The 17,794-nt window shown below is 49.4% G+C and overlaps 2 protein-coding genes across 2 annotated transcripts; one reads left to right on the top strand and one right to left on the bottom strand.

The window, feature by feature from the left end:
* Window positions 1-291: 291 nt before the first annotated feature.
* LOC119093605 (F-box/LRR-repeat protein 15) lies at window positions 292-5,186 on the bottom strand. The gene is made up of 9 exons (XM_037216584.1): window positions 5,175-5,186; window positions 4,809-4,895; window positions 3,728-3,848; window positions 2,588-2,776; window positions 1,709-1,836; window positions 1,366-1,659; window positions 1,155-1,302; window positions 979-1,119; window positions 292-305 (listed from the first exon to the last, which is right to left on the bottom strand). Exons 1-9 carry the CDS (start codon window positions 5,184-5,186, stop codon window positions 292-294), a joined length of 1,134 nt encoding a protein of 377 aa, XP_037072479.1.
* Window positions 5,187-12,504: 7,318 nt separating this feature from the next.
* On the top strand, window positions 12,505-17,107 carry LOC119098147 (prefoldin subunit 1). The gene is made up of 4 exons (XM_037221108.1): window positions 12,505-12,679; window positions 14,803-14,925; window positions 15,163-15,291; window positions 16,703-17,107. Exons 1-4 carry the CDS (start codon window positions 12,638-12,640, stop codon window positions 16,793-16,795), a joined length of 387 nt encoding a protein of 128 aa, XP_037077003.1. The 5' UTR covers window positions 12,505-12,637; the 3' UTR covers window positions 16,796-17,107.
* The last annotated feature ends 687 nt before the right edge of the window (window positions 17,108-17,794 follow it).

The raw sequence follows: 17,794 nt of genomic DNA on the forward strand, positions 1-17,794 counted from the left end.
TTCTGTCACCCTGCCACACACTGAGGCGAACAAGAAGTCACCCGACGTTCCACGCAACACGCACGTCGGGCGGCCGCTCGACACAAGTGACACGACGATCTGACACGACGAATTGACACAACGAACTGACACGACGAACTGACACGACGCACATTGACAGTCAGCTGCAGCTGAACCACGGATGCCGTGGCCCATACGGGTGTGCGCAGCCTCGTTGCGGTCCCGATACACGGCGGTCGCGATCGCCTCCTGACGTCAGGGACACGACAAAGACAGGCTTCTCCAATAGCGTCACTTCCGTTTCACTGCCGCAGGGCTCAGGGCTTTGAACGGTGCTGAGATGGAGCCCTGTGACCCGACTCTACCGCCGGTCGACCTGAGGCTTGGATCTGCGCTTCCTTTTGAGAGAGCTGCGCCGCAAGCCGTTGGCCCTGGTCTGACCTTGACCCTACAAACCATAGTCCACGGCGCGTGGAACGCTTTTAACAGCGCGTTTTGCGTGGCATTACCTGACATCAACTACGTTCAGAATTGAGGCTTTCAGTCGCGCATTTCCGTGTTTGCACACCACTGCTTTACACTATGTCCTAGTTTATACGTTAGTGCTAGTTAGCATAGGTTATGTAAGTCAGTTTTAATGGGTTACTTTATTTCTGGAGGTGTGCTGCATTGTAAGCATGCCATGCATTGGGACTGGCCGGTCCCCATCTGTCTGGGACCTCAGCTGGCGACAGTGTCGTCCGGGAACACGGGCAGTTCGGCGCATATTTGTAGGTCTGATGGTTAGAACCATTACGCGTCCTGATCTCGAACACGCCAACACGAATGCTTGGGTTGTAAATAGCTTACTAGCGTTGATGGCAGATCTCCATGCCCTGCAATGAAACACCATGTACATCGCACCCCGGCGGCAAATGTACAGTCCAGGGTACATACCCGGAGTGAACGCTGAAACCGCCGCATACAAAGCACACTCACATTCCAGCTTGAGCGTGTGCAGGCCTGGCAGCAGGTCGGGCAGCTCCTGCAGTGCCGCGTCGGTCACCGCATGGGAGCGGGATACGTCGAGGTATCGCAGGGAGGGTAGGCCGGCCGGCGGCAGGCAGAGCTCCAGCGGGGCTGAAGCACCACGGCCGACAGCCACTCCAGCTGACGGCAGCCGGCCAGCACCGCCGCCAGGTCTGCCGCCTGCAAGCTCTTCATGCGCGTCACGTCCAGCTTCCGCAGCTTGGGACAGCGGACCAGCTGACGCAGGCAGGTCGACGATAGGTCCTCACATCCCGCCACACTCAGCCGCTCCAGCTGCGGGCAGCCGGCCAGGCCTGCCGCCAGGTCCTCCGCGTCAAGCTCACTCAGAAACAAGACGCTCAGCTCCCGCAGCTGAGGACAGCGGGTCAACTGACGCAGGCACGTCGACTTCAGCCCCTCGCACCAGGCCACGTCCAGCTCCTCCAGCTGCGGACAGCTGTCCAGTACCACCGCCAGGTCCGCCGAACGCAGCCCCTCCACGCCCGACACGTCCAGCTGTCGCAGCCCGGGGCAGCGGGTCAGCTGGCGCAGGCAGGCCGACTGCAGCTCCTCACACCCGTCCACGTTCAGCGACTCCAGCGACGCGGGCAGGAGCGAGAACGCCGTGCCGCGCACCTCGCTGTTCACCGCCTCCAGCCGCCGCAGGGCGGGCAGGTGGCGCAGCAGGGCCGCCACGCACCCGTCCGTGCACGTGTGCGGCAGCCGGACTTCCTCCAGCTGAGAGCACCTGGTGCCCAGACTCCTCATGATTTGGGGTTGATCTCGAGGATCTCAAGTCGATATGTGTCAGCTGTTTGGGCAGCTGGGCTGCAAGGATACGCTGCGTAAGCTCACAACGCGCTACAAAGCTCATCAGTCTGCTTGCGTTCGCTCCCAAAACGTCCCCAATGACAAGGTGACAAGGACTAACGCAACAAGATCATAATTTCACCAATGACGACGAATTCCAATTCTATCAACAGACGACACAATTATGCAGGTCTGTCACTTGTCGGTGGGCTGCCGAGTGGACACGCGTTGGCGTCAGGCGAGACACGACTGTTTGAAAGGAACAACAGAGAATACACCGCACTGGCAGGAGCACCTGAACGCCATGCACTGGACGTACATCACTAACTGTACACTGCGCGATTTACCACATAAATCGATGGACGTGTGCCTATGGTGTTGGCATGACATGACTTTGCGGTCGGACGTCGTACACGACCAGCCAGCACGCGTGCATAGGAAAAGGTTTACTAACTACGACGCAGTATCTCCGCACGCTGGAATCTGCTTGAGGGACGCGATGCCGCGCGCGCTGCTGCTTGGTTGGGGGACGCGATGCCGCGCGCGCTGCTTGGTTGGGGGACGCGATGCCGCGCGCGTTGCTGCTTGGTTGAACGGCAGCACCATCACCACTGCATACCGGCGCATTTCCACCAGGCCACACTGTTAATACCCCGACACTAGCGTCAAGCCGAGTCCGCTGGACTGTTTGAAAGCCTGGACGGGAGCCTTGACTGGGCTGCTTGACGCCGCTTGGCCGGGGGCTGTCAGGACATCGCCGCACACTCACAGACAACGCGCGCTGTCAGCATCAAGTTGGGACTGGGGTAGTTGGTGCTGAGCCGACGCAGGGAGCGCGTGCGGCGCAGCAGCCGCTCCAGGCTCGCGCCGCTGCCATGCCGCATGTCGTCCTCGGTCAGGTGCAGCTGCTGCAGGCGGCCCAAGATGTCGTCCACTGCCTGGCGCCAGCGGCGCGACACTGCCGGCACCGACAGAGCACACTACGGCGGACCCCGGCGGCGCGACGCTGCCGGCACCGACAGAGCACACTACGGCGGACCGCGGCGGCGCGACGCTGCCGGCACCGACAGAGCACACTACGGCGGACCGCGGCGGCGCACAGGACGAGCACGTGTGACGGGTGCTCAGCCGTGACGGCTCGGCGCGCTGAAGGGATGCCGTCTGGCCGACAGTCGCATGTGCATGGCTGCCCTATGTTCCAGTAAATAAACTTAAAATAGGCATTTTAGTACCAGCAAATGCAACGCGCCAAATCGATACATTGGGATCGCTGCAAATCAGCTACACAATTGTCAGCTTGGATCTTCATATGAACAGCGTTTCAAGTGACGGACGTCTAGAAATAGCTAACCAGTTATCGCTTTCCGTACTGACGCCCGGAAAGTTCGCTCCTTTCTCGCCATACACTCGGCGCCGATCACAAAAACCTTTCGGTTTAGCTGTCGGTTTCGGGCAGTTCCTGACGCTTCCCCCGGATCGGGTGTTAAGGTGTGCGAGCCTGATGATTGATTGTCTTGGCATCCTTTTATCATACTTTACACACATCTGCAACATTTCCCTGTTAATTGCGCCTTAGGTTAAAATCTGGGACAAAACTGATGTAACTGAGCCTTGTTTGGGCCTTGTTATGAAGTATAACTGGTTAACACCGACAAAACCTGAAACATCTTGCGTCATACTTGCCAATCATCTTCACGGTTACCGTCCAGTTTTAACAGTTCCGTTCAAGAACACCGTTGCTAAAAAAAAAATTGGCAAGGAAACAGAACCACCAGCCGGTAACCCAGCACTGCGGAGGGTGGCTACACTGAAGACGATGGCAACGGATAACCAGACCGGAAAAAACAGCAACTTACGAAGAGCGTGCAGGCGCGCGACGACTACCACCTTGCGCTGCCACTGAACATACCTGGGGCCAGTCCCAGCAGTTGTAGCGGACGCAGGTTGGCGAGAATGCGATGCAGTAGTTCGGTGGGCAAATCATCAAACACGTTCTGTCCACCGCCGGCTGTTGCCCTTGACCTCTGAACCTGGGCGATGGATTGGTGTGGCATTGAGGTTTATGGGTGTATCGCGGCCCGCCGAGATGAAGATGATGAATTTCTGTACGTGTGCGTGCTAAACGCCACAGGGTCAGAACAGTGAAGACGCGCACGTGTTGCCTTTGCTAGGACAAGTGAGCACCGCCCGTAAGAGGGAAACACCCCAAAGACGACTTGCGGGACAACTGAAGTGCAGGCCATTCACTGAACTGGACGACTTCGCCTTACAACGGACTGGTACCATCGACTTTAAACAGCCACGGACAGCCCAAGAAGCCTGAAAATGCACGGCCCCCGCGTTCCTCAACACGTACGTCTATGAATATAGATCACCCGCGAATTCTGTTAGCTGCGTCCCAGTTATTATTACCCGACCAGCCTGGGGATCGGCTTCGATAACGTGGTCTCCCTGTACGTGACGAGCAACAAGCTCACAGCATTCTAATCAGCTCGGTCACGTACGGCAATGACGAGAGATACAGTGTTCAACGGCGGACCGTGGCCTCGTCATCGCCCAGTGTGCGGTAAAAGCCATCATCGTGCTGGCGACTTCGCAGGATACGTGCCCCCCCTTGGAGCCCGACACGCACGAGAGCGCCAGCGTGCGACCGTCACAAATGTCACAGAATGTGGCGATGCGCAGCCGTGGACGACGCAGCATGCGCAGAGGCTTCAGTGACAGGCATATTTGATGAAAGCGCATTACTCAGAGCAGAGATGCCGCAGTAAAACCTCACACTTCATCCAGAGCCCAAGACCCCACGCCGAAACGGTCTGGCGTATCAGTCTCTCCCCGTGAAGCGCGGCGGAGGCGCACTATGACGCTGTGCGAGTCCGTGCCGCTCAGGGCCCTCAGATTCCGATCGCTTCATCGCCATGGCTCAGAACTGGCGAAGCTGAGCCGATCCCCAGTCATTCCACACACGAGCAGAGGCCGGCGACACCCACCTGCTGGTTACCCGGCCGCGCGCGTCGTGGTCGGAGTCGCTTCGCCGGCCGCGCGGCCGCCTGCTTGGCGCGCGGCTCGCAGTCGGCCTAGAGTGACGTCATACCGCGTCAGGTGAGGTCGTCACCACGCAGGCCATGTCAGTCAGCTTGAGGTGACGTCACGTCGTAGCATGGGCATTGGGAAGTCGCGTTAAAACCGTACACCATATTTCGGGGTGCAGTGAGCATTAATGGTTGGCTCTTTGTTTCGCGTAAACTAGCGTGATTGTAGCACATAGCATGTACCAAAATCAAATAACTCAAACATCTTGAATTGGCTCATCCTCTTTAATGTCTTAAGTGAGATTATTTCTGTCTTAGCAGCACCCGAACATTCATAGATTGTCGCAAGGAAGTGGAGGCAACTAGCACTGTGGTGAACGAAAGCAACAGACAGAATCTGGTGCCCCTCTGGTACCTTGCTGTTCGTATCACATGCAGTAAAATCCACAACAGAAGACCTGCAGGTGGCAAAATCACACAGCCTTATATCGGCACAGGGTAAACTGAACTCACGGGCTGGCGGCCGGCGCACTGGGCGTGGCCGCTTGGTCATCCGAGGTCACTGGGCCAACGTTGGGCTGCGTGCGGCCGCCAGAGGTGGCGCCTCTGGTGGCAACTCTACGACGCCGTTCCTCCGCCTGCTGGCCGCGCGCTTCCCCCTTGTTGTGGACGCTGTCAGCATCCTCACCGATCTGCTCCATCGTGTCCTGGGGCCGTAGGTCAGTTCATGTCAGGTTTGGATTCAGCATGATGATTTAGTTGTATGAATTGCACTGGAAATATTTCCCTCCGACAAGTAGGTCCTAGCAGGTGAACATGCGAGATACCCATTCGGTGTTATTCCTCAATATGCTAACGTCGCCATTGTGGTTGTACGACACCCTAAAACTGCTGAGGCTATTCAATGGCCGCAAAGATATTTTTGCACTCCTTTTGCATCAAGCGGTTCGCATCACAGTGGTATTTGAGTTTGTAGTACTTTGTTATCCAGGCTACCTAATCTGCACCTGTTACCGGTTTGTGCGCGAAGAGAACCCATTGCAAATACACGCTTTTACAGTCAGACGTGTTTTCTTGAAAGTGGACCGGATGCCAACTACATATTTCAATAAGAGGATCACAACCGCTAACTTGCTCTTCTTTGCCTTATTATGTTAATGAAAGGTGCACTTTCCCGCACATATGTTGCGTGGTCATCAGCATCCCGTTTTGGTTACCAACGATTTCTGGTTGGCCACAGACCATCCTGGCCTCAGCTGAGGCGTTCTCACCCAGCGCAGAACCAGGGGGGTCATCCAATACGGTCATGTCCCAGATCTTACTGAAAACCGGTACTATCTGATGCATAAAATCCACACGACTTAATACCAGGTCAGGCCAGGTCATGACTATGGGTCTAAGGTATTCCCCGACACGTTTTCATAACTGGAGTTGACATTGATACGTTCTTTGCGCCCTAGCACCCATCAAAATACACGGAATATTATGATGGTGCATGTCTTAGCGATTGCGAAGATTCGCAAAAACCGAAAATCCAGCTACGGCACTTGAAAAAGCGACCTAGCGACATAGGTTAAAGGTCATCCTTTGAGCGACGCATGTGTTCTTCCCAGCTATTTTTATCTAGCAGAAAATACCTTTCGTACATTGTCCCTCCAGATGGCACGAGGGTCTAAAAAGGCTTCGCCTGGCACAACACATGGCAATTTTCACTAATTTCGACCTCTATATCACCGCGTTGGGCGCTTGCCCACCTGGAGTCACCCTGCTCCAATGCATGGTTAACTGTCCAGGTATCTTTACAAATTAGACTACCATGCAGAAAGTTTTCGGATTGTAAAGCCTTCTGAATACTTGCACCAAGCCATGCTGCTGACGCAGGCTAAATTCATCCAACGAGCTAGGGCTGGGGCCACCATACCACCCGTTCAAAGATCGACAACCGGCAAAAAAACACCAATACAAAACACGTCAGGTTTTACCCGAGGTGTATGGATACCCGATGCCCACTCGTGAAAACAGAAGATAATTTGAACCATTCTCCATTCCCCAATGACTTTAAACTGGTCCCCGGTTTTCCCCAGGCGTCCCGAGCGGCTCGCCCCACTTGTCGCTGAATAGCTGATGCATGGACATTGGTCAGTTGCCCTACTGCAGTTGGAACAAAAGTTTCCCTACTCAGTTAGAATAAACTGGTGATGCCTATGAGTGCCAGAAATTGTCTCAATTAGCAAATCGTGTGGCGAATGTCTCGGCTATAGCCACGCCCTCTGATTTTTATGACACAGAACCAGGCACCGGTTGATGGTTTTCTGTGTGCAAACTACGCAACGCAAACTACGCAATAAACTACGCAAACTGCGCAATAAACTACGCAATAAACTACGCAACGCAAACTACGCAATATCCCCGGCTTAGAGAATGTGACACATGGCACAACCGATTAGGCCCTCTGGTTCACATTTCGCTTCCCCGTCCCTTAATGCATTCGCATGCCGTTTTGGCATGAGAAGGAAAGAAAAAGACTATTCAGCGAGCGTTCCTAAATCCGTGAAGGAGTGAGACTAGCAGCGCTCGGATTCCCAAACGGCCGAGGCACACCCGCACCAAACTTTGGCTATGTAAACACTTGCATAACCGACCTTTATATATGTAATTGTATGCAGCTCGTAAGGTCGCCGGCGTATAGCAGGTCAAAGTCAGGTCATCGCAGTCGGGGAAGGCAGCTCCTGGGAAATTGTTCGATCGATACAACAACGGAGTGCTTGGCAAAGCCATACAACTTTGAGATGGTGCCTTAAGCAATTTGACGATTGTAATTATGACTCAAACTGATTGCATTGACCTCAGGTCAGGTATGGAGTCCAGTTAGGGCGCCACATGATGTTTGATGTCAACAGGTCCTGAGACTACAAATCATCACCACGGTCAAATCAAGGTAACAACCAAACTGCTTTGCTACCGGATAACTCGCATTACGGAGTAGTTTAGACGCCGATTTCGCATCCCTGGATCACAAGAACTCCGAAAGATTATTTACTTAGCGTTCATGATAGTCAGTGGGGGTCAGTGATCTGAAATGGCCTTGACCGCCCTTTTGCTTTCAGGGGGTGTGCCGCGTAGGGTAGTACTTGGCACCAATTATGCATTCAAAATCAAACTGACTTCAATGGCTTTGGGCATTTGTACCTGCTAAACGTGAAGTAAACGACCTGTTATTAACACCAGTGACCTTTTGGTTAGATGAGGGTGTCTAGGTTAAGGATGGTTGCCTTAGGAGGTCCGAGGACGCTTCGGACACTGATCTGGAGGTTGACCTTATTTGACCCCACGGTTACGACATAGGTATATCAAAACTGGCACGACCGATTTCGTATACTCATTCCTGTCCTGTCAGTTTGGTGCTCTTAGCCCTCTCATTTTTTGAGATATCAGGGGTCACAATGACCGCCCGAGGGCGTCGTAATCGGTCACCCGGGCCATGTAGTATCGTACCGCGCCTCCATTAGAGAAATCTCTTACTTTTCACACAAGGGAAAATCACCGCATCAGCTTGACCAAAAGTTTTATAAACACGTACATACTGAAAAACACGTGCTCAAGGAAAATTTTCGGCAAAATCGCACGACATCCATGGCACCATCAAACGCAACTGATGTCATCTCTCCCTTAAAACAACCGCAGATGCTTCTTTAGGTTTGTTCCTTTGGGTCGGGCATTTATCATGATGATGAGTTACTTTCTTTTGCCGGACGCCGTTGCAAAACCGTCGGCACATTCAACTAACTTCCCAACTGCGTAGCGGTCTGCGGACACCTTTTCCACGTTTTTCCGAGGAATACGGATCAAATCTTGCGTATATTTCTTTGGGCCCGCAGCACTCAAAACGTATCCCACATTGAGGCAAGCCGTAAAAACACCTCTAACATCTTTTGAAACCCGCTGGGCGCGCAGGACTGATATTGTGGTCGATCACTCTGATTTGTGGTACTCCACGAGTATCACATCTGCGCAGCCCACTAGGCAACTGATCCAACGTCAAATGCTTGTGCCCAGGCTGCCCCCAGACCCGCTGAAGCCGACGCATGCGCGTCCCACAACGGTCCAAACACTGGAAGCCTAGCATGCGGACAGCTGGGGTCAGCTGGGGTCGCTCGCGACCAGCGGCCGAAAGCCCGTTGCCGGCGCTGCATTATTGCACTGCAGGATCAACCGGACTTGACTTCGTAACCTTCATGTCTTTTTATATTTTGACAAGTGCTACGGTGGTCAGCACATATCAGCTTTACGTCCAACTTTACGAATAGCCTCCGGCTCTCCGGCTGTGTACACCGTGACGAGTAAGTCAGGCAAAGCTGATACTGTGAGTATTAATCCAGTAAGCTGATACGAGTAAGTCAGGCAAAGCTGATACAAAGCTGTGATTGGTGGATTTCACGATCAGGTTAACTCCTGGTACCAATTTGGACAACTTGAGTGATAACGATGTACTGGAGCCGCATGCCAGCAGACAAAGGTCGCATTTGGATGCCTCCGAATGTCACAAATGAGTGAAAAGCGCCCTGTTTTGAACCGTGGTCAAGGGCACTTATTTAGACACTCGCACCCGCGGATGTTATTTTTGTTTTGGAAGGATAAGGTGAGATATAAAATAGTACCTGCATACTAAAAAGGTCAAATCGTACTTAATGTGAAATTCAAACGACGGCCTTTAGCCCGGGTCGCAAGGTCACTTCTCCAGGTTCACCGAGGCGCATTTTTCAAATGCATTGTACGAAACTTCGCAACTCCGAAAATATACACGCTGATGATATTGCGTGCGGTTTAATGGATACTAAGGAGCTAAAAACATACCGGTGTCAACTCCAGATACGAAAACGCCTCGCTTCTCACCTCGTAACATAGACTAGAGGGAGCTGGAAACTGTACCAGATGAACCCTGCACCTGAGATACCCCCCCCCCCTCTCGTGCTACCAATTTTTGAGTGAAATCTGAGTCATGACAGTGTCAGCCGTGCTACGCCGGCTGTCGGAATACACCAGCTGATGCAGGTATAGTGTGCATGGCGATCATTACACAAAAAGGCATAAAGAGGTTTGTGGGATTGCATCACTTCCTCCAGTCTGCCATAATGCCCACACAACTAATCAGCACACCCTAGGAACTGAAAGAAAAACATTGAAAAGACTTGGCAGATGGGGCAAGGCCACGACCAGGCGGAATCGGGCGTGACTGAACAGGAACGGGTGAGAATGAGTGCGTCCGTGTGGGACCGCGTGGGACCGGGTGGGACCGCGTGGGACCGCGTGGGACCGGGGGGACCGGGTGAATCTTAATGAACCTAGACAAGACAGGACGTGACAAGACGGGGCCCCGAAAGGATTGTGTCTTGTTCCGTCCGATCCGTCCGATCCGTCCGTCCGATCCGATCCGTCCGATCTCGTCCCATCCTGTCACGTCCAGTTCCCTCCATTTGCGTCCAGTCCGTCTGATACCGTCCTGCCGCGTACTGTTCCGCCCAGTCCCGCACGATACCGCAAGTTCCACCCAGTCCCTTCTGTCCCATCTTGTCCCATCTGGTTTTGTCTGGTCCAATTGGCCCATTTTCCCATACAGTTCCATATGGGTATGATTTGATTGATGCCAGACCCTGTACAGTCATACCTGGTCCTGCTTGGTTCAGTCTGGCCCTATCTGGTATCATGTGGTCCATCCACTCTGTTACATTTTTTCCTTGTAAGAAGTGCAGCCCATAGATGACATCAAGTGACTTCCATGCATTAGTAGAAGTACTGCTGATTTGACATAATGTGTTTTCAGTTGCAGAATACACAAGTCAGTTTCATTCACCTAAACTGCTATGCAGTGCAATAAAATCATCAGTTTGGTGACCAACTGCACCTTTTGGAAGGAGAAAATTGCCATACTTCATATGGCTTGCTCAATCTTATGGGATGAATGTGGCAGGCATCAGTCAATATACCCTCTCCCACTGCTAGCTGCCAACCACTCCAGGGTAGATTGACAGGAAAGCGAGAATGAGACTCAAACACTGGTCATAAAAAATGTAAGCATAGCATTCAGGATAACATACTGCATGTGCTTTGAAGGGATGGCAATTGAACTCAACTCACTGAAATGGTACCTAGGTAGGTAGAGGAATGAACAAGGATCACAAAAAGCTGGATGTGTTACACATCTGCACTTATACAAAAAATTCAAAATATCAGAATGCATGCCACCATCTTGGCTGCACATTTCAAATCAGAAGTAAAGGTTCTTAAAATATAGAAGGTTTTAGCATAATTATTAATTACAGGAAGCTTTATCAAAGCAAAATGTCTGCTTCATTCACTTCATTCGTATACCTTTCATGCTCTTTCAATTTTTGCTGATGTTTGTGTTTAAAATATTTCTTAAGGTTGATCTGTTTCAAATGCTCTAAATCAAGCAACTTGACCTGCTACAGTGATTCCAGGATTAATGTGTCACTGGCAGCTAGCATTGTCAACTTTGGATGCAGAATGTCTGATTTACAGATTACCTAGTGTTAGGTGGTTAGGTGCATATACTTAACCGAAGAAAGCTTGATGAAGGGTTGCTTTACATCACATTCCACATACTGTGTATCAAGTGACATACCCTCACTTTATCACATGTATGCTTCAAGTTTGGAACCCACAGATTGTCCACAGAGTTGTCACTGATTTTGATGCAGAAAGTATTGTTTGGACAGAGTACCTGTGTTCATGTGCATATCATAATACAAAAGATCACCATCACGCATGCTTATGGAGCGCAGCCTCTATCAGGAATGTACGACGGCAGTAAATAAATTGGTGTCATGTCGCAGTAGAAATTCTAAGCAAAAACGTCACCAAAAGTCACTTTTAAAGCAAAATACCTTGAAGATTTCGCAACTCAGCCTGGCACGAGCAAGGTGCAAACGCCCGCCAGATACAGCACACCGATGCCATCGGCGGCCACGTGGATGGCTTTTTACCAGGCTGGAGCCCCAGCATGGGAATCTTGCGTAAAACATGGTGACCTCGCCCAGAACAGAACGATGCTACAAATAAGGTTCGGAAGAAATACTATATTGCCTGAGCATGAATCACGAAAATACCCATCCCGAAGATGATTCGAACCGTATACTGTATGTATCGTGTTCATCGAACATGCCATGTCTGGGCCATAGTAAAAAGTATGGGGATATCCGTGAAGCTCGCAACATGTTGGCATTCCTGAAGTTCGATTTCGCTTAATTCACTCTTGGGGTTATTCCTCGCCGAGTTAACCGCACCGAGAAGTAATTGGAAGTATGTTGCTGTCCCCCCCAGGGCAAGGCAACAATTTGTGATTGATTATGATCCAAATTCGCAGGATCTAGAACAAAATTTAAGTGTTTGCCTCCGGTATAAATGTTGGCTACCAGCCTGTTTGAAAGCTTGAGTTTATGTGAGTTAATTTAAGCAAGCATTTACTGCTTTTAATTTTTTGAAATTTATAATGAAGGTTTCTAACAGAGCAGCGACATCGATTTATAGTACAGTGGATGCAACTCCATGTGCCTGCCTTTTAGTGCCGCATGCTTGGGCTTGGTCATAATCAACTGTATGACCCGCGTCACATTTGTACGTTTGCGTTGTCGGGAGGGCCCACGCAGATACGTGTGTTGGAGTAAATGCCTGCTCGTTCGATCGCTCTTGACTCGTTATTCTTGCCGGATATAGCGTACTAGGAGATTATCGCTGCATTATACGTTGTTTCTACAAATATCATAAGCATGTCAGGGGCGTCGAGGGAACCGGACATGGAGCTGAAGAAGGTTGGTGGGAGAAGCTGATTGCGTGGTGCCTGCTGAATTGTTGGTATCAGTCGGGTACATTGGGGCGTAGAATTTTCGAGTTGGTTGACGTGCTCGAGTTTTATAAATTGTTTTATTTGTTAATTGTCGATCACTGTGTTCCTCAGTTAGTTTTTTTCATTGTGTCACCAGTGCAGTAATACTTTGCACTAGCAATCATTAGACAAAAATAGTACAAGAATTCATCCTGTGGGGTGTCCAGAATTCAAATATGTGTATATATATATATATATATATACATACATATGTTTATACATATATATATATATATATATATATATATATATATATATATATATGCTGTACTAGAATCCTGTCTTACTAGCAGTGCCCACACAATTTTTTAGTTGATATGCTGCCCTTTTCCTGTTAATCCAGAAGCATGGCTCATTTGTCAAGCCTGACATGCTTAGTTGGTGGGTTGACTGCTACCCAGTTTGATGCTGTTCATCTGATTTTAAGCTTGGGGAATGGCCAAAGTCAGTGAACCCCATGATTGTGGCTTTATAATATAAAATATCACATTCCCAACATGCAAGTGCTTGAATATTGAAACACTGGCTGAAATTGACGTGAATTTTACTGAAGAATTACATGTGGCATTTGTATTTTTAAAACATGGCATATAAATTTGAAGTTTCAAAGTCCTAGAGCTCATTGCATAAGAAAAAATGCATTCGAGTTACATTTTTAAAAACCTTGCTCCCCATTAGTTTTCAATAAAATTCCAGTCTGCTTATAGAAGAAAAGAAAATACTTTTCACTTTTATTATGAATGAAACCTACTCCTCCTTACCAGTTTTCAGGTTCATGCTAGGAAAGCATTTTTTGCAACTTGTTGTGGTAGCTTTAAAAATAGTTTATAGGCAGTTGAATTTGCATGCAAAGGTATTCTGTGTTAGGCATTACCTAGCATAGCATTGTTATAATTTGTATCAGTTGACAAGTGAACCATGTTTGAATTTTTAAGAAAACATGCTATGGTATTTTGTCTGTATGCTGGTTAATGTGATATGTAAAAATTGTGGTTAGTATTTTATTTTAATCAATTTTAAATAATCAATGTTGTCCTCTCTTAGAATTGAATGGTAAAATTTGTATCAAGTATGTTTTGTGAGACTGATATACACATGCATATTTCTTTAATTTATGCACTATTGTGATCATTTATTTGCATGCTTACAGTATTTTCCCACTTAACCACTATCACATTTTTCAATGTGTGAGAGGCTCCAATCCCATGTCTGCTACCATTTGTAGTGATTTGTCTGTATGATTGTTTATTTTAAAGGTCATGAATGATCATTTGTGCCAGTTATCATATCTGCTTTTCATTATGCTAGGTTTGTGCAAGTCTCAAATAACCATTGCAGTTCATACAGCCCTGGAGTCCAATGACTAGCTAAGGTGTGGGGTGTGGGTAAGATCTTTGTTAAGATGAATGGGAGAATGCAACTGGGGAAGAAAACATGAAAGGGTTTGCCTTTCATAATGCAGGTGGAAGGATGGGAAATAAATTGTGACCACAGGGCCCAGATTCATATGTTGTAGCTGTTGATAATGAAACTTAGAAGTAATCTCCTTTTTTTAATTCAAAGAAAACCTTTAACCTGTTCTGAATTATTGGGCTTTGGGAGAATAGATGATGGCACCTGGTTGCCCTAAAAGCATGGTGCGGGTGCTTGTTGAGACATCAGTCAAACAGTATGGTGTACAGTTGATATTCCTGCCAAAATCTGGTGTCTGATATCATATTCTCAGACACCTTGTGTTCCAGCATTGTGACTGGGCCAATTGCCCAGTCACAAGTCACAATTGCCTGTCCATTGTGAATGTCTGTACCCCAGTACAATTAACCAGAAGGTATAGTGTGAGTCCAACAACATAGATTCAGGCTAGTCAAAATCCAGGATTGTAAAATTCCTTGAAGTACAAAAACATTTAACAAACATCAGTTTCTAGGCACTGCTCAACATGAACAGCAAAGGTCTCGACATCAGACCACATCAAAGCCATGGGTCTCAACCAGCATGGAAGCTCAGTTGAATGTTGGTGTTACTGACTTACATGTGTTTTGTCATCAGGCATTCATGGAACTGCAGCAGAAGATGCAGAACACCAACCAGTCCATCCGCCTGTCAGACATGCAGATCGAGACTCTGAAGAGGCAGATCATGCATGCTCAGCTGACAGATAAGGAAATTCAGGTAACACCTACAGCCAGTGCCACAGGACTGCCAGCAGAATTTTCTACGCATTAGGGCTTATTGTTTTATCAGATCAACAAAAATGTTACTAAGGTTGTCTGCATGATCAGAAGTCAGAAGGCTCAGGTTCCCCACCACGAGGTCAGTGACAGAGATGCTACCCCTGGTGCAGATAGTTGACTGGGTGAATGCCAGCCTCTGATACGCTGTGACGTCACGTCGTTTTGTGATCCGCAGGCTGTTCCAGATGAGACGCGAGTGTACGACGGTATTGGGCGAATGTTCATCAGGAATGACGTCCAGAGCGTGCGGAAAAACCTCGAGAAAAAGCAAGTGTCGCACAAGGAGAAAATTGCCAAGCTGGAGGTGAGCGGGTGGCAAAATGTCGTCGGCTGTATGCATCGCATGTCTCCATGTTTGGTCGCACCAGATAGTTTTTGCATTAATAGTCGGTGCTTTGTGTTACATATCAAGTTGTTGGATCTAATTCAGCCATAATTACTGTACGATTTGGATTGAGAGGTCGCACACGGCTATGCATTGGTTGGTATGCTGAGGATCCCATTGGTGCCATGCTTGCACAGCAGATGCAGGACAAATTATCCAGTCAGCTAAGTTTCATAGTGGGCAAGAGGTGTGAATGGCTTTTTGTGACTTGAGCAGCACTCCCCAATTGTATGGAAGATCACATTAATGCCAAGCAAAAAATGAAAAATAACCTTGGCCATCCAAGAGAAAAGTTGTTCCCTATATAGGAGTTTGTGGTACAATCCGCTGGTGGATTGGTTTTGTCTGCTGTTCTTTGCTTAGACCTCACGAAAATAATACCGCAAAGTTCTTCCCTTGTTTGCCATTTTTTGGGCCAGTGGGGTGTCAAATATGTGCTATGGTTATTTTAGTTATGACAGAGTCCTACTGCTACCATCAGAATAGACAGAATTCGTCAAAATATTGCATTAACACGAGATTCATCGTGGTTGAGCCACTGTGTTGTTAATCATTGAGTTCTGCTCATTCTAAGAGAAGGCTAGAAATTGGTACATGTGTTTGCTCAGGTGCTCAGGCTCAGATGCTCGGGTTCAGATGCTCAGGTTCAGATACTCAGATTCAGATGCTCAAGTTCAAATGCTCAGGCTCAGATGCTCGGGTTCAGATACTCAGGTTCAGATGTTCAGGTTCAGACGCTCAGGTTTAGATGCTCAGGCTTAGACGTTCAGGCCTAGAAGCTCAGGTTCAGCTGCTCGGTTCAGATGCTCAGGCTCAGACACTCAGGCTTAGAATCTCAGGTTCAGATGCTCAGGCTCAGACACTCAGGCTTAGAATCTCAGGTTCAGATGCTCAGGTCCAGATGCTCAGGCTCGGACGCTCAGGCCTAGAAGCTCAGGTTCAGACACTTTCAAGCCGGACCGAATAGCGGATCGGTGCCAATGTGTCTCCTGGAATTTGGCAGGATGGAATGGAATATGCCAACCAACCAACTTGGCATTTGACGTTGTTTGACCTTATTTGACCCGAAGGTTATGACCCAGGACCCCCATACTTTGCCCTAAGTGAGTTCACGTACAGGTCAACACACCCTGTGAATTTGTTGTCTCCAGTTCTCTTAGTTCCTGAGATCTCGGGAGGGGGGCAAAGTGACCCCCATCCCCACCCGAGCGAAGGGTATCCAACCGTCCACCTGGGCGCGTGTTAAAGCGGCTGTGGTTAATGGCTTGGTAAAGCTCGATATCATTTCGACTGCTTCGATACACGCTGTCATTAACCATGTGCGTTTCAGAGCAATAAACAGTACCTAGAGAAGAGCCTCAAGGAGTCCGAAAACAACCTGCGGGAATTGATAAAGACGAAGCAAAAGATCAGCGTCAGCTAGGTGTGGTCAATCGTAGGTACTTGTTGTTCCAGTGAGCGGAAATCGACGGTGTTTGGCCAGCACACGTTACTACCTTTCAGCGGCGTAGCTTTCGCCTTGGCCCCTCACGAATGTTGCGTCACATTAGTGCGCGCGTTAGTGTCGTCTTCGGTCAAAATCCATCGATGAGTAGCTCGCGCCAGCTAAATCTCACGAGCCATAGCTCCTTCCGCGCCTTTTTTCCGTTGGAAAAGTCGTTTTCTTTTGTTTAAGCCTTTCCAAACGCGTAATCCAAACGCCTCGTGGTCCTTTTGGCACGGCGTTTCACCACGCTAGTAGTAGCCCATACTGCAACCCGTGGCTAATGGGAAGTGGATGGCTGAGTCGAGAAGACTACCAGCACGTGTTTCTGTTCAATGTGTCCGCCCCGGGGGTCACGGCATGCGTCCTGAGATCAGAATGCCAACTAAAAATGTTATAACCCCACTGATCTTGCTGCCGTTTTTGGATCAGCTAACAGTGCGTTTCCGTCGCGTTTGCCGTACACTTTATTCTCACTGACCCACATTACTGGAACGGATTAATGCAGGTCGGCATGAGGACGCAACAGATGTCTCGATATCGTTTCGCATGTCGTTGCAAGTCTGTTGCACCAGCCAGAAGGCGGCTAGCTCGGGTCGCAGCGGTGCCAGGACTCCGAGGCGCTGTCACGTGCCAGTCTACGCCCGCTCTGGCGAAGCCTGGATGTGGCAGCAGCAGTCAAAAGTTTAGATTCCGAGCCCCTAATGCTGGCCGTTTTGTCGCTGGGTCTGCTGAGTTCTCTGTGCTGATGTTGATCACTAATAAGCCGAGATATCGTTTTCTCAATAAAACCACCAGATGTCGGAGATGGTGTTTATGGAAGCCGTGAGGCGGCGAACAATCTTGGTGTTTGCAATGAGTGGATCGGTCGCTGCAGCTCAGTTGGCAGTGTGTACACGTACAAACCACGTGTCGCGCCACGGGTCGGGTTCGAATCTG

The sequence above is a fragment of the Pollicipes pollicipes genome, unplaced genomic scaffold (assembly GCF_011947565.3).
Source record: "Pollicipes pollicipes isolate AB1234 unplaced genomic scaffold, Ppol_2.1 Scaffold_1600;HRSCAF=1878_pilon_pilon_pilon, whole genome shotgun sequence".
In the NCBI taxonomy this organism is placed as follows: domain Eukaryota; kingdom Metazoa; phylum Arthropoda; class Thecostraca; order Pollicipedomorpha; family Pollicipedidae; genus Pollicipes; species Pollicipes pollicipes.

Coding starts and splice junctions, on each gene's coding strand:
- LOC119093605 (XM_037216584.1), bottom strand. Junction 2,777..3,727: donor ACTGCTGGGACTGGCCCCAG/GTATGTTCAGTG, acceptor CGGTGCCGGCAG/TGTCGCGCCGCTGGCGCCAG. Junction 1,660..1,708: donor CCGCACACGTGCACGGACGG/GTGCGTGGCGGC, acceptor CGGCGGCTGGAG/GCGGTGAACAGCGAGGTGCG.
- LOC119098147 (XM_037221108.1), top strand. CDS start 12,638: ATGTCAGGGGCGTCGAGGGAACCGGACATGGAGCTGAAGAAG. Junction 12,680..14,802: donor CGGACATGGAGCTGAAGAAG/GTTGGTGGGAGA, acceptor TTTTGTCATCAG/GCATTCATGGAACTGCAGCA. Junction 15,292..16,702: donor AGAAAATTGCCAAGCTGGAG/GTGAGCGGGTGG, acceptor TGTGCGTTTCAG/AGCAATAAACAGTACCTAGA.